Source organism: Rana temporaria, chromosome 10, assembly GCF_905171775.1.
Source record: "Rana temporaria chromosome 10, aRanTem1.1, whole genome shotgun sequence".
Taxonomy (NCBI): Eukaryota; Metazoa; Chordata; class Amphibia; order Anura; family Ranidae; genus Rana; species Rana temporaria.
In genome coordinates, this window is record NC_053498.1 from 96,363,196 (window position 1) to 96,386,364 (window position 23,169).

At 41.5% G+C, this 23,169-nt stretch overlaps 1 protein-coding gene across 2 annotated transcripts in view; it reads right to left on the reverse strand.

Annotated features, from left to right (window-relative positions):
• Positions 1-367: 367 nt before the first annotated feature.
• LOC120915353 (synaptotagmin-1-like) overlaps positions 368-23,169 on the reverse strand; it is a 275,825-nt gene continuing 253,023 nt past the window's right edge. For both annotated transcript variants that reach the window (XM_040325772.1, XM_040325773.1), the window contains exons 7-9: positions 8,615-8,732; positions 6,386-6,519; positions 368-3,495 (exon numbers count right to left, since the gene is read on the reverse strand). In XM_040325772.1, coding sequence (XP_040181706.1) covers positions 3,286-3,495; positions 6,386-6,519; positions 8,615-8,732 — 462 coding nt within the window. In that variant the 3' untranslated portion in view covers positions 368-3,285. The remainder of the gene's footprint in view (positions 3,496-6,385; positions 6,520-8,614; positions 8,733-23,169) is intronic.

Below are 23,169 nucleotides of genomic sequence, written 5' to 3' on the forward strand. Positions count from 1 at the left end.
TATTAGATAAATGTTCCTTGCACAATTTGCAAATTTTATTTCAAATCCATATATACCCTAGATAATGAAGTAGATATTAACAAATATCCTCAAGTAAATGAACAAATTCTTCACATAAATTGTGTGAATATTCACTTCAATTATCTAAACAAGAAAAACAAACTCCTACTACTTCTTTCATCTGATTGTATAATTTAAGTAACTAATCATACATTATAATTTATGTGAAGATTCTCAACTTTTTTAGTAATTAAGCGCAAATAAAGAGTTGTGTTCTACATTACATGTGATGAGTTGTCATTATCCTAATATTTCTCTGTAAAGACATACATAAGAAAGATATGTGCAATATTGTGCAGTTCACCACCATTTTATATGCTGCCCTAGCAGTCTTTATTGCATTTCCACAGTTCTTTATGCAAACACTTGTATTGTTGGACATTCCTCCCTAATATCACTGACAGTCTGTAAAATAAAAGTAAGTACAGTTCATTAGGTCATGTGTTAAAACTCTAGAGAATAATGACCAACAAAAACTGCCTGCTGAAAGCAGGGTTCTAGAGACATTTTTTTTTCCTTTTGTATTTATAGATGAGCCCAAAGTACCTACTTACTTAACCAAGAAGCTTTTGAAGACTGACTGCTATAAAGGAAAGTGCAGTTAAAGTGTTACTAAACCCACAATAGTAAAATGAGTCTGTATATGCAGTGTTGCGTGTTGAAAGGCGGTTAGAGTTCCCCCATAGATATCAATGATTGATAAGCTATAGTTCCCCTATATTAATAATGCATTATAATGCTTGTTAGAGTTCCCCCTTAGTGATTAATGCTTGTATCCTAAAATGTATTTAAAATGTATCCTTGAGCTTCTAGGAGAAGCCAGGAACCTTGGCTATGTTATTATGTCGAAGGACATCAACATTAGATAAGCTGCAGTAGAAATGAGATGTCCGTAGGGCACAAAGAAGATTGTTATATTTGTGACGAATATTACCTGTATAATCTAATAACTTAGATATGATTGGCTGGGACAAGGGTGTTCCCTTCTTGTATGGTTTGATTATGTACCAAGTACGCATGAGAAATAAAGTCTAGTTTTTGACATACCATATGTGCGTGTGGATGTTTCTGACTACCAATGCATTGGGGACTTTGCATACATCCAGATTGTCCTTAAAACCCAGGTCTAGTTGAACCAGCAACCTAACACGTGTGATCAGCACAGGTACATTGTGTCCAGACAGAGGGTCAGGGGTCTTGCAGCCTCATAGGACAATTGGGGAGAATGAAAACTCTTTCTACAAGATTTAACCAGACAATGATAGAAGTCAAAAGGCTGTTCTAACTGCTGATGACAAAGGGTATTTAGCAGTTTATATTTACTAAAGCTATTGCTTTTCCATGTTCTGTGGGAGACCAGATATAGTGAATGCAGTGTCTTGGGTTTAGTAACACTTTAAGTGAAGGAAAGTGTTTGCTATAGTGACACCCCTGCAATGAAAACCTTGACGGCTTTAGAAGAAGGCATGATCCTTTTCTCTTTCACATTGGCCATCCAATTATTTCTTTAGGCAGTACTGACTACTTTAAAAAGTGGCAGTGAGTAGCAGTTAAAGTGTGTCCATTGATTTGCTACCCCTCCCCCCAGTCGTATATTCTGGATTTTTGAAGCAGGAGTGCCCTCAATCTTTTTTCTGAAATTGCCTTATTGTAACAATAACTAAGTAGGAGAGTAAAATCCTCCTGTAATGGTCATGGCAGGATTGAGCTGAGAACTCCTATTGAAAAGGTCTTCCCCAGCGAATCCTGAAGATACACAAAGCTAACAAGCTTCCCAATAGCATCTATCCATATACCAGTTTTGGATTGTCTGACCCACATGACTACTTTCTTTGTAGTGTATAAACATAGTAGAAAATACAGTATAAAAGAGAAGTAGTTACATCAGATAAAGTGCACTAATTGCACATTTTACCACCACTGCGTAACTGAGGATCACTGCATTTTGTAAACATCTTATTATTTTCTCATACATAATTCTCAGTCAAACCTATATTCTCATTGACAAAAGGAAATAAATACATAAATATAAGGGAATATAACAAGTTGCTTTATATTTTACATCTTGGTAACATTAATGAAAGAGTTTGCTAAAATATAAATTTTCGTTTTGGATAGATGTTGGTTGGTTGAATCACATACCTGTCTTATGGCTTTGAGAGATTCCAGTGGTAATACTTGTGCTCCTAACTTCTCAAGTCCACAGACCTGCCATGGCCATTAAAAGCGGCTTTACTTTCCCTCCTTTTTTTTTGTTTTTCTTACTAAATGTGGCAGAAATGCAAAACTGAGAATCCTGCCAATGACAGCAAGAAAAAAGACGCCAAAATGGAAAAGTATTTCATACCTTCACTAGGGAAATCTTGCTGCTGTCTATATCTTGGCCAAGGGACATAAGACGCCAAATTCAACCAATACATGTCTAACTACAGTAAAAGCATATTTATTTTATTTTATGGGTAAACAGATTAGCAAAGTCTACTTTTTTCAAGATGTTAATATCATACGGGGATGACATATCCACTTTGGATTGATTGTTTTCCATCAAGGAATATATTTTGGTCCTCCATTTTGGTATGCGCCTTGAAATTCTGAGTTCAAGTGATACAGTATACAAAAACAGACAGTCAATTCTGATCTCTAAGAGATTTTTTTTCATGGTTCATGCCAAATCCCATCAGGGTGCTGTATTGTTGTAGGTAAAAGTATCCCCTAACCTGTCTGAATTTCGGGAAGAACAATCTTCACAAAATCTGTTCTCAAATATCCTTTGTGTCCCTGATCATTCTTAACAAATAAACGTATCTAAAAGTTACATATTTCCTTCACCTGTAAGCTTTCTAAGGCAAAGTTTTTAATGCTATTTCGGTGAAAATTAAAAATTTCTAAAAATTAGTTGTAAAAATGCATACAGGAACCATACCGGTGCTTCTATGCTTTATAACCTATAAGAAAAGATTACTTTTAAGTTATCAGTTCAAGTATTTTTAATTTTAATATTAACCAGCTGAGATATTTTGAAAAAGGATACTGCCTCTTGGCCAAGTCCTATAAATATTTTTAGTAATTTACAAATAACCACAAAAAACAGGAGGTTTCTCAAAGCTATTTCACAGCTACAGCTTTGAACAGGTATATACACACAGTGGCACGTGGAGCTGTGCTTGCAGAAGCACCATCAAGCACCCACATACACTCCCACTAATTCAAACAGAAGAAGTGCCATCATGAAGTCTTCAGTCCAAGGGAAGCATCCACTTCCTCCTCTGGCTGTAGAGTGTGCCACTGAGCAATTGGCCTTCTTGGATTGGCTAACATATCAGACCAATGACGCAACTCAGTTCCTGTAGCATTGCAGCCAACAAAGACCTTTCCAATAGCTTCATTTTTGCCAAGCTTGTCATAATCAAGCACCGTGAGGACCACTTGTACTTTCTGTGGACATAAAATAGAAGAATAAGAAAATAAAGTTAATAAACAATATGGTGTCCCTGAAGTCATTGCTGCTAATAGTGTCCTCGGAAATGTATCCATCCTAATCTATGGTCTTTTCAATGAGACACTCGTACATTAGACTCCAGTTGTTGTCAGTGAAACAATTTATTTGTTGCACAGGCATTTGGCAATAAATCCTTCCTGTAGAGATGTAACTATAAACCACAGTTTGAATACAGATGAAAAAAAAAATCTTAAAATTTAAAATCATTGTGATTCAGGGTACCTTAAAAACTTACAAGCCTCTACATTTTTTTTAAACCAGTAGTCCCATTGAAGTTAATGGGAATCCACCAAACCAGGCTCAAAAAAGTATGCATTATGTAGTGGCAAATAATGTAAAATTGTGCAGAATGATTTAGGAAGTTCCTGCCAACCATGCCCGATGAAGCAATGGGGCCAAACAATGAAAAAAATGGGATGCAACCTGAAGAAATCAGAAAAACTTGCAACTGGACTGTGGACTTAATACAATTTTTGATGGGTTTTAGCTGAAATAACAGCTTTGGCAGGAGCAGTGGGAATATCTCCAGAAGAAGTTTAAGCATCGGAAGTCCTAGGAATAACAAGATAGTTCAGAGTATGAGCTAGTAGGTGGTAGGAGCCTAGGGCTTGCAAGTTAACTACAGCAATAGGCATAAGTAGTGAGAACCACTTATTCCAGGAATTCTACCAGGAGTTTGGACCTGGTATATGGAGGGAGCCTAGAGGAGGCATGTAAACTATAGCAGTATGCATATGTGCATAAGTAGTGTGAGACACCCATTCCAAACATTGTACCAGAGATAGTAAAATAATACTCAGTTTGGTCCAGGTAGGTGCCCAGAACCTCTCTTTTTACACTGCCTTCTACCTCTCAGACATAATGAAGGGTAATAGTGGAAGGTTCCCTTTTAAACCAGCAGAATAAGAATGTTTTAGCACCTCAAATTGGTCATTTGGAGGCCCCAGAAACTAATTGGAAGCTGAAATGAAAATTGGATTTGGCTCAAGTCAACTAACACAATCAGTTTAAAAAAAATAAAACTCTTTCATTACAGATGCTTTTCTACACACAGCCTAACGTAAAAATAAATTTCATTAAAATAGACAGTGGCTACTTGGCAACTACCTACCATTGAGACAATAAAGACTCTGGTCAAAAGAATGTAATGTACAATATAGTAATGAGACAATGAACACTTTGGTCAAGATTATTTAATGTACATATTAGCATAAAGAGTGCAGAGGTGAGGGTATGTAGTGTACAACACATTATATATTGTAGGGGTCAGGAGTGCATAGCACACAGTCGGGTGTAGGTAACACATAGAGCATTGGTCACGAGTATGTAATGCACACAGTGCAGGGGTCATGTGTTTGGGCAGAATGTAGGCTCTAGAATGTAGCAGTTCAGGGGTCAGGAGTAGGTAATGCAGATTGCAAAAGTGACAGGTACATAATACACAGAGTGCAGGGGTAATGTGTGTGTACAGAAAGGAGTGTAGAAGTATGTAATGAAAAGAGTTAAAAAGTAAGGAGTGTGTATTGCACAGATCACAGGGGTCAGTAGCGCCTAATGTACATAGTGCAGGGGTCAAAGGTGTATAACAGAGTATATGGTTCAGTAAGTAACACAGAGAGTGCAGGTCTCCCCCCAATTCCTTCAGTTTACATCTCTGCCCCCTCCAAACCGCCCAGTGCACAACTTTCCTCTACCTCCCACCCTACCCAATGCACATCTCTTCTCCTTCCAATGCCAACAGTACCACCTCTACTTCCTTTAGTAAACATCTCTGCCCCTTCTAATATCCTTAGCGCACATCTCCACCTCACCCAACCTCCCAGTACACATCTCCGCCCCTCCAACTCCCCAGTAGAAACCTTTCCATTCCATCCCCCAATGTCACACCTTTGCCCCATCTAGTACATATCTCGCCACCTCTAACCCCTTTAAGAATATCAGAATCAATCTCTGCCCCCCCCCCCAACACCTCCAGTATACATGTAACACCTCCCAGTACACATATTTATCCCCTCCATATGTCCCCCTGCTCAAACTCCTCCGGAACACATCTCTGCCCCCTCCAACCCCTTTGCATCTGCACCTTTTGGTACACTTCTTTACACCCTCCATCCCAGTACACATCTCTCCCCCCTCCAACCCCCAGTACACATCTCTCCCCCCTCCAACCCCTCCAGTACACATCTCTGCCCTCAAACCCCCAGTACACATTTCTCTCCCTTCAACCCCCTCCCAGTACATGTCTGCCCCCTCAAATCCCCCCAGTACACATCTCCCACTTCCACCCCCCCAGTATACATCTTTTCGTTCTCCAACACCCCAGTACACATCTTTGCCCCCTCCAACTACCCCAGTATGCATCTCTCCCCTCCAACCTCCCCCCTCCAGTAGCAACATCCCACAATAAATTAGTGCATACCTGCACTATCCCATGGTCTCAGTTTATTATGCCTCAGATACTCAACTGTGTAACACATCAGAGCCGAGGAGGCGTTTGTGTCACACATTAGAGCCAAACAGGCTTGCAAGCCTGCCATTGAAGTTTGAAAAAAAAAAATTGACGGAGGTCACAGCATTTTGGACTAGGGGTCCCTTAGGTGCCTGACACTAACAACACCATAGCACATTATTTATAGTTTAAATCAACACAGCAGTCCAGTTTAATAATGTTAGGGTATAACATACTCTTTTTCAATAAGCCTATTGAACTCATTCAACAAATTCTGAAAACGAAGAAACAAAACCTCTAGGCTTTAGAAAATATCTGATATAGCAAAATAATTTCTGACAATGGAAACTATAATAGTGTTTTTAATGGTGCCCTACCTGGATTTGTTCAAAAGGAACTTCAAAGCTGAATGATTCATTATAGTAGGGATTCAAGGTGTTTTTCTTAATTGTGGTCTTTTTCTTCTTCAATCGCTTGCCATTCTGCATGAGATGAATCTTCACATATGGATCTAAAAATTGAGCAAAAAAAAAAAAACGAATTGAATGGCGTCTAACTATACATTTTTTTTTTTTTTAATTCCCATTGGAAATGTTGCTGAACTCAGTTTTGGAAACTTATGTTGGATCAATGCCATTGTAGGCCTCCGTGCAGAGGTCATACTTTGATGTTTGGGTGGACTCCCTCTTACTCTTCTTCTGTTTATTTAAAATTAGGTTACAACCCCCCAAAAAAATACATAAAAACGGAATGCAATGATTTGCAGATCTCATAAACCCATATTTTGTATACAATGGAGAATAGAAAATATACAGTATCAAATGTTTAAAATGAGAAAATTTACTATTTTAAGATTTTTGTTTTGTAATTTTGATATTAATGGCAGCAACACATCTCAAAACAGTTGGGGCAGGGTAATGGATGATGTAGCATCCCCTCTTCTTCTATCAACACTCTGAAAATGTCTGGGAACTGAAGAGACCAGTTGCTGAAGTTTTGGGAGAGGAACGTTGTTCTATTCTTGCCTCATTAAGGACTGCTCAAAAGTTCTGGGTTTTCTTTGTTGTATTATTTCTTTCAAGTTGCGCCAAGTATTTTCAGAATATTTCCACAGACTCCTGCACCCTTGCGGATCTGGTGACCTTTCCACTAGTGCTTCTTATGCCGCGTACACACGATTGGTTAAACCGATGAGAATGGTCTGATGGACCGTTTTCATCGGTCAAAACCGATCGTGTGTGGGCCCCATACGTTATTTAACCTTTGGTTAAAAAAAAAGCAAACTTGCTTTAAAATTTAACCGATGGATTGCTAACCGATAGGTCAAAACCGATCGTTAGTATGCAAAACCATCGGTTAAAAACCTGCGTATGCTCAGAATGAAGTCGACGCATGCTTGGAAGCATTAAACTTCGTTTTTTTCAGCACGTCGTTGTGTTTTACGTCACCGCGTTCTGACACGAACGGTTATTTAACCTATGGTGTGTACGCGTGACGGACCATCAGTCAGCTTCATTGGTTAACCTATGACAACTGTCCTTCAGACCGTTTTCATCGGATGGACTGATCGCGTGTACAAGGCTTTAGAGTCTCTTGCACTTCTGTGCATCCTGTGACCCCTTTTTTCCCCCGGTGCTTCCAAAGACTCCTGTACTCCAGTTCTTCCAGTGTATCCACTCAGTATTCGGAGTGCTGCAATCTGGAAACTACCCTGTAGCAATGTCCATCACTCCCTGTGGAGGTGCTTTGTCACTCTGAGCATTCTGTGAGTCTCTGTGTTCCCACAGCCTTCTGTGAACTTTTCTAGACCTTTTGGTGTCACTGTACCCTCTAGGTATCCAGTTTAACCTGCATCTCTGTTGCACCCTCCTTGCCTTTCTCACCTGTGTCTTAAACTGAGCTAGATAGTGGAAAGACCATGCTCCTCCAAAAGAGCAAGAACACAATGGGGGTTATTTACGAAAGGTAGAATACCCATGACTAAGTCAAGTGACGATACATGTGGGGGAGGAGCCTACAGTGACGGACCATCGGATGTCTGTCCCGAGTGATGAGTCCACCTTAACTGAGCGGCAACATACCCTGTATGTTTTCTCACTAGGTTTTTTGCTTGATTGTATATGTACGATTCACATTACACATGAGTTAATACGAGCGCATCAGTATTTATTTATTTATTTACGAAAGGCAAATCCACTTTGCACTGAAAGTGCAGTCGCTGTAGATCCCAGGGGGAGATGCAAGGAAAATAAAAGACAGCATTTTAGCTTGCACATGATTGGATAACTAATTCAGCAGAGTTTCCCCTCATTTCAGATCTACCCCTCAGATTTACAGCTACTGCACTTCCAAGTGAACTTTCAGTGCAATTTCAAGTGCAGTTTGCACTTGTAGTGCAAAGTGGATTTGCCTTTAGTAAATAACCCCCAATAAGTGAAACTAATTTTAACCAGGAAAATAGTAGTGATATAAAATATAGGATTGACAGACAGCCCGGTCTTGTAAGTAATCAAGATGATGTAGCTGAGATGATTTTCACGCCTGTCTCTAAAAGAAGAACATTTCTGACAAGAAAAATTAAGAGTTAAATATATTTAAAAACAAACCAGAAAGTCCTCCTACATCCATCTTCTTCAGGTTCTTGGCCTCCAGCACAATCACAGTGAGCTTGCCCGCTGTGGGCACGTATCTCAGAGAGAAGCAGATGTCTCCCAACTTCTCTTGCTGTGACAAAACAAAATACAAATGTTATAAAGTGGCCATGCAATGATAAGCATTAAAGGCTGATAACACTTAAGCTAGAAATTTAGTTTTGAGCCTAATACAATGCCTGCCGAAATCCCTCAATATTAACAAAAAGGTGTGCCCCCGTCAGAGTTGGGATTTTAATGGCAAGCATTATACCATATTATATAAAAATACAATTTATTTGATTTTTTTTAAATCACGTAGCAAAAAACATAACATAATACACAGCATGGTTTTACATATACCGGTAATAAAAAACAATTGGAGGAATCACTGAAGCTGGTGTTTTCTCCGTTCACCCTAGAACACGTTCTTTTCCCCCCCACAAATAGAGCTTTCGTTTGGTGGTATTTGATCACCTCTGCGGTTTTTATTTGTTGCACTATAAACAAATATAGCATTTTTTTTTTTTTAATTCAATATTTTTTGATATAATAAATATTCCCCAAAAATATATAAAAAAACGTTATTTTCTCAGTTTAGACCGATACCTATTCTTTTACATATTTTTGGTAATAAAAATCGCAAAAAGCGTTTATTGATTGGTTTGCGCAAAAGTTATACCAGCTCCAAAATAGGGGGTAGTTCATGGCATTTTTATTAATATTTGTTTTTTTACTAATAATTGGTGGCGATCAGCGATTTTCATTGTGACTGCAACTTTATGGCGGACACATTTGACAATTTTTTTGGACCATTGTCATTTTTACAGCGATCAGTGCTATAAAAATGCACTGATTACTGTAAAAATTACACTGGCAGTGAAGGGGTTAACCACTAGGTGGCGCTCCAGGGGTTAAGTCAGTACTAGGGAGTGATTCTTACTGTTAGGGGGCATGGCTATACGTGACACGTCACTGATGACTGTTCCCGATCACGGGAAACAGCCATCAGTGACAGTGTCACTAGGCAGAATAGGGGAATTACTTTTTTACAAAGGCATTTCCCCATTTTGCCGACCGTAATCGCAGACCGCCCGGGAACATCGGGTTCCCAGGACCTGCGAGCATGCTCACAAGGCACGCGGCGCATTTAAAGGAACGTACGGGTACGGCAATGTGCCTGCCCGTGCCATTGTGTCAACATACATCTGCTTGCGGTGGTCGGCAAGTGGTTAAAGGGGTTATAAAGGTTTGTTTTTTATTTACTAAATAGGTTCCTTTAAGTTAGTGCATTCACAAGGAGGTGAACACAGCGTCTCCCTTCAGGGATGTAGTCCCAAGGGAGGGAGCGAGCACGCTGACTAACCCCTCTAGGTACTTGTACTGAGCAGGTACATGAACAGTGGACACCTGAACAGGTTCTCTTTAACTTAACCACTTTTGGTATGCTCTTTTTTATTGTTGAGACTTGAGTATCTAAACATACCTAGGGGGTCAAAATCTGTGTCACAGCTGGACCTTTTAGGTGAATAGCTACCCTGTTTGACTGAGTGAGCACTAATGACTTTTGTATGATAATTGGCAACATAAACCCATTATATTTTCAGAAAATCTACAGCCTTTTCTGTGCAGACACTGTCATTATATTAAAATACCATGCTTCTACCTGCTATATGCCATGTAGAGAAGATGGAATTTTTCTGTGTGGCAATTCATCAAGTCAGACCAGGAAAAACTCAGCTTCTATAACCCAATGCAAGAGTTTACTATCAATAAGTATGAAGCCTCGTACACACGACCGAGGAACTCGACGGGCGAAACACATCGTTTTCCTCGTCTAGTTCCTTGTTAGGCTGTCGAGAAACTCGACAAGGCAAGTTTCTCCATTCATGTCGAGGAAAAAGAAGACATGCTCTCTTTTTGGCTCGACGGGATCCTTGACAGTTTCCTTGTCGAAAAATTTACAATCGACCGGTTTCCTCTGCAAAAAAAAAAATCCCAGCAAGTTTCTTGCTGGTTTTTGCCGAGAAACTCGGTCATGTGTACGAGGCCTAAGGGTTTAGACATAGGCACAAATAATAAGGGTGCCATATACATTTAAAATTAGCTGTTCTACCAATAAAAAAAATATATATGTTATTTGGTTATATCTGGCTGTGTTTTAGTTTTGGATAACTAAACAAGGACTATAACCCCTGTTAAGTTTATATTACTTCCTCAATCCCTGCTATGGTAATTCCCCTTCCCATTTCCTCTGGTGACATTTGTCTTATGCCTAGTACACACGATCGGTTTTCCTGTCGTGTTTTCCTTTGGCCAGGAAAACCGGCCATGTGTAGCTCCTTTCCCGACAGGAAAACTGCGGTTTAAAAAATGAGAACATGTAGGGGAAGCACTGCGAGGGAGCATACACATGGCCTTTTTTTCCTGACCAAAGCTCTCCTGGCAGTTTTCCTGTTGGGAAAACCGTCCGTGTGTACAGGGGAAAAGGGACCGAGCCGGTTCTCGGTTTTTTCCCTCGGTTTTCCTGGCGGTCATTCGACCGTCGGGAAAACCAATCGTGTGTACTAGGCATAAGAAGGGGATTCTCCTCATTTTATTACAGAACTAATCTCACAGTTTGTCTCCCAACAAGAAATTAAGGAAAATCTCCCAATGGGACACAGTCGGCAAAAAAAAAAACAATAGGGGGTTTTCATCCTTTTTGCTCTATCCGGAACCCTTGTCAGATTCTGCCTAACTAAATCCTAAGGGTGGAGTTGGCTTTTACTGACTGAAAGGCTTGGCTTGCAATATTTATTATTGTATTGTGTTTCGTCCTTCATTAAAGACCACCACTTGAGGGTCCCAGAGAATTATTAGTCAAAACTTGTTACAACTTGATACATTTTCTGTTAAAGCGATGTTCAACCCCAAAATTATAAAATGTATTATATTGCAGCTTACTGATCCTTAGGTGTGGTGCATTAATTTTCTTTTTTTAGGCTCCCCCCCTCTCTTTTTTAGCTGGTGATATGGTCGTTAACATACCTCCTGTATTGGAGTGGCTACACTCTGGATAAAAGAGCAACAGAGACACCTCTGGACAGAAGCACTGTCAGTCTGGAGGGAGGGTAGTTACATAGCTGGTTAGGTTTAATAAAGACACCAGTTCATGCAGTTCAGTGTGTATGTGTGTGTGTGTGTGTGTGTATGTATGTGTTTATGTCACTACCATTTTGTATGCCCCTGTATATTGCATTCGCTAAGATGCCCATCTACAAGTTTTTTTAATTTACTGTCACTCTCCACTGTCACCACCAACTGTGGAAGGGAGCTCTACATCCTTACCTCCCTAACAGTAAAAAAACTGAGAATGGACATTGAATTTTAGAAGTATTTAAAGGGGACATTACATTCCATAGACACTCACTTCAGTCCCATGCTAAATGGAATGGAAGCATGCAGGAAGAAGCAACTGTGCTACCTAAAAATTACACAAAAAATCTGCTCCCCCCCTCCAAATTCCCCTAGCAGCAAAGCATGCTGCGAATGCTGTTATTACACATTGGAGGTGAGGTTTTGAGAATGGCAGTCTTCTAGGCCGTGCTGTGGCAATGTCAGTGTTTAGAGGAAGGAGGAGGTGGTCCACACACAGGATGATTGCTCACCCTGCATCATAGTATGCAAGCAATTATGTTTTGTACAATGGAGGTGGTGGTTGGATTCTGACAGCAGCAGTATTCCAGGCAATGTTTCACCTATGAGTTAATGATAAGAGGAAGAGTAGGTGCACATACAGAATGTACACTCTCCAGTGCCCCAGGTAGAGGTAAAGAGGGGTATGATTTTGACAGAGGAGGCGTAGCTCTAATTAAAAGAAGTGGGTGGAGGGTATGTAAACAAGAGCCTTTAATAGTAGTGGTCACTAAAATTTTAAGATGGGCCGAGGAGCAAGGCACCAGCACTATTGGTCATGACACCTTGGTGTACAGCACACAGTATGTGGCCAAGTAAGAAATCTGACCCTGTAGGTTATACAGTCTCTTACAACCTCCTTTACAGTCACCAAACTAATTTGGGGGATATCTAGCCAATTATTCAAAGAGTTTGAATCAGGAAGGTCATTATATTATATGGTTGTTTAAGGATGATTGCGCCTTAGACGGCGACATGTACGGTCTGCTGAAAGTGATCAGGTGATCAAGATACAGAGCCATTTGGATCAGCTCTGTACACAGACATTAAAGCTGATTTTGTTCCAGGTGTGGGATGGGAAATTCCCACCCCACTACTTGAATACATCACTGTATATAATTGTATGTATCTGAAGCTATGTACAGTTTATACAGCGAACCCAGAGAACGCACCTGTTCGTGAAGATTTTTTTTTTCTGGCACAACTTGTTACAGTGACAGTAAAGCTTTAACTGTGCAACAGCTACCCAACCATGCTTTATCCAGTGCCATTTTTTAAACTGTACTGGTTAAAAAACAAAACAAAAAAAAACAATGTTCAGTGGTAGTGAAGTAGTTAAGGGTCAGGAATGATGAAACCCTCCAGCATGGGTGCTCAGCTATGATGGATTGCCTTTTGACTGTCACTATTCAAGCTGTATAACTTAGTATTTGTTCCAAAGTAAGGTGTCTAGCTGTTGAAACTTCTGTGAGATATGTGTCTTTTTATGGGACCTCAAGAAAAAGCATTCCAACCTATGCCCAAACTTTAAAAATAAAACACTGAAAAACTCAGATTAATACCGTATTTGATGGCGTATAAGGCGACTGGGCATATAAGACGACCCCTTAATTTTCCAGCTAAAATGTTGCTTTTGGGATATACCCGCCGTATAAGACGACCCCCTTCCCCCTCCACTGTGCCATTGCCTCACCTCACTGTGCCATTACCTCACCATGCCAATGCCTCACCTCACTTCGACGATCTCCTTTCCTTTTTCCTGGCAGAGTCATTTAGACAGAACAGCATGAGGAGGAGGCATGGCTTTTAAAAAATGGAGTCTGACTGCTCTGCATCCGGCGTATAAGACGACCCCCGATTTTTGAGGCATATTTTTAAGTATAAAAGGTCGTCTTATACGCTGGCAAATACGGTATGGTATTGATTTAAAGTTGAACTCCAGGCAAACAGTTAACACACAGATACAATTTTATAATGGAAGCTGTTTTACCTACCTAAAGATTTCAATTTCTGTCCATCCAGTGATGAGATTTGCACAGCCTTATTGAGCAGTACAGCCTGGTCAAAAAGGTCTGGAGACTTAATTAGGTATTGTTCCTGCCTCCAGCCTGAGACCGGAGAATGAAAAGGGAAGCAGTACCTTGATGAGTTCATCTCTATCTCTCTGCTCTCTCATTCTATCAGCATGCTGCTTTATAGCACAGAAGCACTACAGCAAAAGTCTCCTTGTGCTGCCTATCCCTCACCCAATCTGAATGCCGCTGTATTACAAGTGGGACTGATGCCAAGTCAGGTCAAATATTTACACAGATTTTAAAATAATACATTTATGGTTGTATTAATAAATCTTGTCCATTAATGAACACGTTTTCACTTGGAGCTGTTCCTCCTGCTTGTCTGGTTTGAATGTTTAAAGCTACTACAGTTTAAAAAAAAACAATAAAATAATAGAGATCAATGTCTGAAATATAATTAGGCTTGTAGAAGAACGACTGTTAGAACATGGGTTATTTTTAAATGTCACTAGATCAATGGACATTTGTTAAACAACGTACTCATTTGTAAGGTTCTAAAATAACCTGCCTGCGTAAAACAGCAACTGGAGACAAGAAGCTGATGCAAGCTATGTTTTTCCCTCCCTGGAGAAATACCTATATTATTATAAAGCTCTTAAGAGACCTTTTTTAACTCTAAGAACACCTGTGCACAATAAAGTCAGTATGGACTCTTGGTCACAAAATGCTACGTGTTATAGAAAATGGTTTCAAACATATAAATATGTCAGATCTTCATGAAGCTCTAAAGGCGTAGTACGGTTGTATGAGCACTGAAGATCAAATGCAGCTGCTGCTTGCACCTATGTCTACTAACACCCAATGGGGCAGATCCACATAGCGTGGCGCATTGTTGCGTCCGGCGTAGCGTATCTCTGATACACTACGCCGCCGTAACTTACAGCGTATTTTCCTTATCCTGAAAGAATTTGCGCCGTAAGTTACGGCGGCGTAGTGTATCTTTGGCGGCGTAAGGGCGCGCAATTCAAATGGATGTGATGGGGGCGTGTTTTATGTTAATACGTCTTGACCCAACGTAAATGACGTTTTTTTTGAACGGCGCATGCGCCGTCCGTGGGGGTATCCCAGTGCGCATGCTCCAAATTAACCCGCAACTAGCCAATGCTTACGACGTGAATGTCATTCTACGCAAAGCCCTATTCGCGAACGACTTACGAAAACAACGTAAAAAATTCAAAATTCGACGCGGGAACGACGGCCATACTTAACATTAGGTACGCCTCATATAGCAGGGGTAACTATACGCCGAAAAAAGCCTTAAGGAAACGACATAAAAAAATGCGCTGGCCGGACGTACGTTCGTGGATCGCCGTATCTAGCTAATTTGCATACTCGACGCAGAAAGCGACGGAAACGCCACCTAGCGGCCAGCGTAAATATGCACCTTAGATCCGACAGCGTACTAAGAAGTACGCCAGTTGGATCTAGCCCAGCTTCAGGCGTATCTTGTTTTGTGGATACAAAACAAAGATACGCCGGAGCAAACTAGAAGTTACGCGGCGTATCAATAGATACGCCAGCGTAACTTCTTTGAGGATCTGGCCCAATATTTTTATACTGTGTATCTTGAAGCTACAGAGCAATTACCTTATCGCTATAAAGACCTCAGAAAAAAAAAAGGACATTACAGAATATAAGCAAATGTGCCAAAGGTTTTGTCCAACAGGGAATGACAAGATTATCGGATCCAGGAGTTCCAGCAAAATCTCATACAAATTGCTCAAAAAGCATATGCCCCACCAATAATTGTCCAAGATGCAATGGAATATCCAATCTATAGGCAATCTTCTACGCACTCCGAAAAACTGACACAACTGTTATATCTTCCCCCGGGTAGACTGTCTCAGGTATCAAATGTTCTTCCAAAAAATGAAAGTATATTGGTTGAACAACACATTTGCCCACATGCAACTAGTCTTCCAACATATGTAAAGGATACATTATAAATGCTTATAATCCTAGAGGGTATAACCATTGCTATAGGGTTGTATTTAAAGCGGAGTTCCACCCAAAAGTGGAACTTCCGCTCGTTGTACTTGTCTTTCACAGGTATCCTGTTCCCACTCTTGGGAGCCTCAGCCACGTGTATTGACCTCCTCCTTCCCCAGCTGCCAGACCAGTAGTAGAGCGGAGCCTTGCACATGCGCAGTAGGGTTCCCGGCGTGAAGCCCTAAGGCTTCATTGCCGGGTTCCCTTACTCACAATGGAGGCAGCATCCACCCGACAGCTGATGGAAATATCAGCTGCAGTGCCGACATCGCTGGACTCCAGGACAGGTAAGTGTCTGATGATTAAAAGTCAGCAGCTGCAGTATGTGCTTTAATTTTTTGCAGTGGTGGGCGGACCTGCGCTTTAATTGTTCTTCACATCAAGGAACTCTAATCAAGCATTCAGCATTATCTAATTTCATGACTTCCACTATCTCTGGGTTTAGTAGGTAGCAGGAGGTAGTGATAGGGACACACTGTGCCCCATCGTATGCCAGACTGTAGCAGGGAGTGGATCCACCTGTTTTCAAGCAAAGCCCCCTCTATGTACCAAATATTTGCATGGCACAGCTACATAGATGGTGTTCTCATTATCTGGACTGGCAGAATGGAACTGGTGACTTTATATCTCTTCTTGCACAAAATGAATATTTTTACAATGAATGCCCATTAATGACATGTATCCTTCTTGGATAATGAGATTCAGGTAGGTCTACCCTATATACAGGGGTGTATCTACCTTAAGGCAAACAAGGGGTTAACCTTGGGTAGCATTTTTCAGGGGGGTGGCGCTGCCCCAGGGCTCCCTCTCCCTGGCACTTTACCCTGCTGCATTGATCCCCCCTCCTCGCAAACCTGATGCCCTGCAGCTGCCAGCTTCCCTCCTCTGCCCTCCCGCCAACTTTGGGAGCTAGGGCAGCCACAGAGGGCTCTGTTTGACCAAACTGACCCTCCTCCGCTTCCCCCCTTCAGTACCCCCTACTACCCTGATTGCTGGTTCTCCTCTTCATGCAGCTGCTGGCTGGTTCTCCCTTCTCCCATTCCTGCCGGCTGCAGTCGTGGCAAGAGATCACTGGAAGGATGGAGAGCAGAAGGGCTGGTAAACATGTGTTTACCAGACTCCTTCCTTTCCTGAAAGAATAAAGACAGCAATCACAGTACTGGTTGATTCTGTACTCATTAATAGGAATGGGCGAACGGTTCGGCCCGAGCATTCGTTTGGGCCGAACTTTGGTTGTTCGGGTGTTCTGGCGAACACTGAACAATATGCTGAATTCGAAAGCCGCGGAACCCAGTTAAAGTCTATGGGACAATAACATGAAAAATCAAAAGTGCTAATTTTAAAGGCTTATATGCATGGTATTGTCATAAAAAGTGTTTGGGGACCAGGGTCCTGCCCCAGGGGACATGTATCAATGCATAAAAAGTTTTAAAAACAGATGTTTGTTTTCGGGAGCAGTGATTTTAATAATGCTTAAAATGAAACAATAAAAGTAAAATATTCCTTTAAATTTCGTAGCTGGGGGGTGTCTATAGTATGCCTGTATAGTGGCACATTTTTCCCGTGTTTAGAACAGTCCCTTCAGCAAAATTATATTTCTAAAGGAAAAAAAGTAATTTAAAAAATGCGGCTATAATGAATTGTCTGGTCCCGCAATACAGATAAAAGTTCCCCCAGTTCCCCCAGTTCATTACCAGGCCATTTGGGTCTGGTATGAATATTAAGGGGAACCCCGAACCAAAATAAAAAAAATGCTTAGGGGGCCCCCCAAATTCCATACCAGGCCCTTTAGGTCTGGTATGGATTTTAAGGGGAACCCTGCGCCAAAATTAAAAGAAAATGGCGTAGGGGTCCCCCCAAAAATCAATACCAGACCCTTATCCAAGCATGCAACCTGGCAGGCCGCAGCAAAAGAGGGTATGAGAGAGCGCCCCCCTCCTGAACCGTACCAGGCCACATGCCCTCAACCATGTCCCCATGTTGATGGAGACAACGGCCTCATCCCCACAACCCTTGCCCGGTGGTTGTGGGGGTCTGCGGTTGGGGGGCTTATCAGAATCTAGAAGCCCCCTTTTATCAAGGGGGCTCCCAGATCCCGCCACCCATGTGAATTGGTAACGGGGTACATTGTACCCTTACCATTTCCCCCCAAAAAGGGTAAAAAATGGGGGAAAAAACAAGTCCTTTATTAAAAAAGAAAAAAGTCCAGCGATGTAATCCATTCTCGACCCGACGATACTGAAAAAAAAGACGCTACTGATGCCTCGATAAGAGACTCTCGTCGAGTGACGCTACTCCCAGTCTGACAGCTCTTATATAGCTGAGTGCGGGGCCACCCGTGACATATGCGGGTGACCCGCCCCCTCTGATACCACGGGGGTTTCCTGCGGTTTCCCTTGGCGTCAGATGGGGTGAGGTCACACGTGACGTACACGGGTGACCCCGCCCCATCTGACACCACAGGGAAACCGCTCCTCCACCCACTCACCCCCCTCTTTTCCTGTGGCCTGAAAGGTTGCATGCTCGGATAAGGGTCTGGTATGGATTTTTGGGGGGCCCCTACGCTATTTATTTTATTATTTTGATACATGTCCCCTGGGGCAGGACCTGGGTCCCCAAACACCTTTTATGACAATAACTTGCATATAAGCCTTTAAAATTAGCACTTTTGATTTTTTTATGTTCGTGTCTTATAGACTTTAACGGTGTTTGCTGGCCATAGAACCAGTGGGTTGAATTAAAAAAAAAAATACTTGATGGGGGAGTTCTCTCCTCTGAGCTAATGAATTCTGACAGTGGGGAGACTTCCCCGCTGTCAGTTACCAGGTAAGACTTCTAAACTCTCCAAGTAGAGCAAGTATACCTAGAGTCCTAGAAACATAATCCTGGGGCACCTGTTCATAATCAAAAGTATGTGATTGTCATGGTCTTACCTCTTGCTGGCTTCTTTCATCTGACATGTGCTGGCGGCCATGTTGGTTTCTGGGCTTCTTATAACTTACCACACCCTGCGGCTCCTTCTTCCCACTGGGAGGAGCTGGATGCCTTGCATATATATAGGAGGTCTGTTGCTTCAGTTCCCTGCTTGGTCCTCTTGTATTCACATGCTCCTGAGATTGTGCTGCTGCTTTTGGTTACCGACCCGGCTTCCACGGACTACCCTTCTGGCTCCTGATTCCTGGCTTCGTTCGGACTACCCTTCTGGCTCCTGATCCCTGGCTTCGTTCGGACTATCCTTCTGGCTCCTGATCCCTGGCTCCGGTGGAAGACTCTGCACTGTTTGATCATCCGTTTGGACTTTTACCTTGCTGTTTGGTTTTCAATAAAGCCTTCCTATTTCATTTATCTATTGTTGTACGTCTGATTCATGCTTCAGTGACAGTGATTACCATTTCAGCAGATAAGGAAGTCTTACCCTAACCTCATGAATTACCCCGTTTGCTTTTGTTGACAAACTTTGCAAAAATTATTCTGGAGAAACAGAACCAGCTGCTGGTTCAGGCATTTGGGTGGCTCCTGACCATATGGTCAGGGTTGGGGTCTTTTCATAGCCTGGACTGACTTTGTGACGTCAGCTGACAGCAGGCTTTAGCCCACTGTCTGCTGAAAATGTGTCACAGGAGTGCACAACTGAGTGCACTCCTGTGACCTACAGGAAAAGTAGAGGCATAATAGCTTTGGCCATACTTCTCCTTTAAACAACATTTCTTGTTTTCATTTTTTTTTGTAAAGTTCTTCCTATGCAGTTGGGCTGCGTTCACATTGCAAGGGTTAACTGCTCATTTATGTCTTGGGAACCAGGTAAAGCAGTCTTACATATCTAATTATTTTCTCCCACAGGCTGCTCTGCGCTGCTAGACTGTTCGTTGTAACCTCTTCTCCCCTGCACTCTAGCAGTTGGATGCCCTCTGATGTCAAGACCAATATATAGCCCTGCATTGGATGTGAGGATACTGATAGACGGTCCACTTCTTAAGCATAGGGAAGCACTGTTTTCTAGGGGAGCAGAGGATTGGATACTATCCCCTAGGCTTAAATGAGCATTTAATCCTTGCAATGCAGGCACAGCCCCCCTGCAAGGACTGTAACCTTTCCCACAGTTGGGCTGTAAAGGGAATTCAGTACGTCAAGACCTACTGTCAGAATTCCAAATTTCTTCCTTCATCTCACCCCTCCTTTGTTTTTTTACAATATTGTAAAGTACATTATTTTGAAAAGGAATGTACAGTGTTTTTGGATATATTTTCATTATGATCTAAAAATCAAACGTTTAAGAATATCCCATTTTTTTTTTTAGTGTAGAAAATATTGCATGTGAATATTTAACTGTATTAAATATTATTTACTGTCTCCAGCCAGCAGGTAGCGCTATAGGCTTCCTCCAGGCATGCTTTCTCAACCTCTGTAAATGCTTGTTTTGATGTATAGATCAGTAACTAACACCAACCTAAATTAGAGGTAAAGGAGTATTTCTGGAGGGACTGAACCATTTTTATACTATTTATTAAATAAGATTATTACATTGAATGTTTTTTTTTTTTATTCTGCTTATTGTATTTGCCCAAACAAATGCAAATTAGCAATATTATTTTATAGTCATTTTTTTTTTTAATATGCAAGATTAGTTTGGGGAAAGCGTATGGTTCCCTAGCAGTTTAATATAATAATTTCCTGAAATACATGTGAGGAAGCTATGAAAATCACCTGGCATTGCATAATTGGTGATTAAGTCTGTAGTTACTCATAACACTAAATAAATATGGGAAAACCTAATGTCACAGCAGGGGAAAAATACAGAAAGTAAACTCCATAGGGAGCCTATTAATTTATAGGTAAATAAGGAATCATTACTCACTGTGGATCCTGTAAATGAAAAATGTTGTGAGCCAGCATGCACCAGAGCTTATTTATACAGCGGGTGAAAAAAAGGCCATAGTTTTTCTTTTATGTAATTTAATGTGTGATTTAGAAGTGGCTTGCTGTTTGAATGACTGATTCTGTTTATGAGGCAAGTGTTTGAAAATTTCAGATTAATGTTTACAATTAGGAAAGGCTTAAAAAAATGTACAGCAAATGCGCAGTATAGTCTTGCACAGACAACCTTGTTTTTTTCTCCAAATTGTCCCTTCCCATCCTTGTCACAACACAAGACTTAGGCCCCGTACACACGACCGGTTTCCTCGGCAGAATTCAGCTTCCGACCGAGTTTCTGGCTGAATTCTGCCGAGGAAACTGGTCGTGTGTACACTTTCGGCCGAGGAAGCCGACGAGGAGCTCGACGAGGAAATAGAGAACATGTTCTCTATTTCCTCGTTGTTCTATGGGAGCTCTCGTCCCGCCGAGCTCCTCGGCGGCTTCAGTGCTGAACTGGCCGAGGAACTCGATGTGTTTGGCACGTCGAGTTCCTCGGCCGTGTGTACGAGGCCTTAGACTTGTAGAAAACTCATCTAATCCCAGGCATAGGGCAGCAAAATTTTAATGAAAGCAGCAGGCTAACCATGTTTTACTATCACCAGTATCTCCAAAAGGTGGCTTGCATGTGAGCAATTTATATGCAACTTATTAGCCCTCAGGTAAAGGTGAACGAGGTGTTACTCTTTACCCGGTGATTTGGTAAAGAGATCTTTATTATCCCATACCGAGTCTACATAAACAAAAAAAAAAAGGTTAAAGCGGAGGTTCACCCTTTAAAACATTTTTTGACATCACACAAAGTCGCGCCATCCTACCGACACAATGCCGGTGTTTTTATTTTTTTGTCAGCACATACCTCTTAATCCCGATTTTCACCTCACGGCGATCCCGCGGGAGTGGGCGTTCCCAAGCACTGCCTGTGATTGACAGGCTTCCGAACGGCGCATACTCCGCGTCACAGGTTGCCGACAGAACCCGAACGTCAGTGCACAGGCGCCGTATAGAGCCGCACTGACGTTCGGGTTTTTCCGGCAACCTGTGACGCGCAGTATGCGCCGTTCGGAAGCCTGTCAATCACAGGCAGTGCATGGGAACGCCCACTCCCGCGGGATCGCAGTGAGGTGAAAATCGGGATTAAGAAGTATGTGCTGACAAAAAAAAAAAAACACCGGCATTGTGTCGGTAGGATGGCGCGACTTTGTGTGATGTCAAAAAATGTTTTAAAGGGTGAACCTCCGCTTTAAAGTCTGGCAAAAAAAGATACTGTATTTGCTGGCGTATAAGACTATGTTTTACACTTAAAAAAAATTGCCAAAAAGCAGGGGTCGTCTTATACGCCGGGTCAGCTGCTCCGAAAGCTTGCTGGATGTGCGGTAATACTGTTTGTAGCTTCGGCTACATACAGTATATACTGCTTAGCCAATCCCGGTGAGCGATGTATTCAAATGAATACGGAGCCTGCTCGGATTGGAGTAACAACCCCTGCCAATCGGAGCAGGCTACATAAAGTAGCCTGCCTGGATTGGCTCTGAGAGTCAGAGAGGTGCGGGCTGATGATGTTACAGCCTCTGCCAATTGTATTCATTAATAGAATACATTGGAAGGAAGAAATATGAAGCGTCGGAAGCCTCAGAGCCTCTTAAAAAACTGTAAAATTAGGGGGTCGTCTTATACGCCCGGTCGTCTTATACACCGGCAAATAAGGTACTTTATCCAAGGGCTTCCAGAGCCAGCATTACATGGGGTCTGCCATCATTTATACATGTAGTATTTTATTTATTATCATTGGTATTAAAAATATTTTTTTTGTACATTTTTTGTTAGATAAATGTGAATTATTGCATATTTAATGTTTTGTATTATTTTTAGAATGCGGGTGGAACTTTAGATTAATTTACCTGATGTTAACAGAGTTCAAGAGCGTAATGTGAAGTTTAAACATTACAGTGATTACAGTGATTCATCCTGTTTCCAACAGCTTTTTCTGAAATTGTAGTGCAAGTCTACTAAATTAGATGTTGATGAAAATTCACTCAAAAGAAAAAAGTTTTTGTACATACTCTAAAAGCTTTTTATTGAAGTCCAATAAGGCAGTGGTTCCCAACCTCAGTCCTCAAGTACCCCCAACAGGCCATGTTTTAGGTTTTACTTTAGTTTGCACAGCTGCTTCAAGTCAATATCAATGACATCAATATTATGTCTCCTTATAGATCACCATACAGATGATTTTATGTTTTCTATACTGTTTTACTCCTAGATTCTCATTATACCATCAAGCCCCTCCAGTGGTTCATGTTGTGCAGGACTTGTCCTTACTCCACGATATGCCAAGTACCATGGTGTTATTATGTACATGCAATTTGTAGCATGTTTATG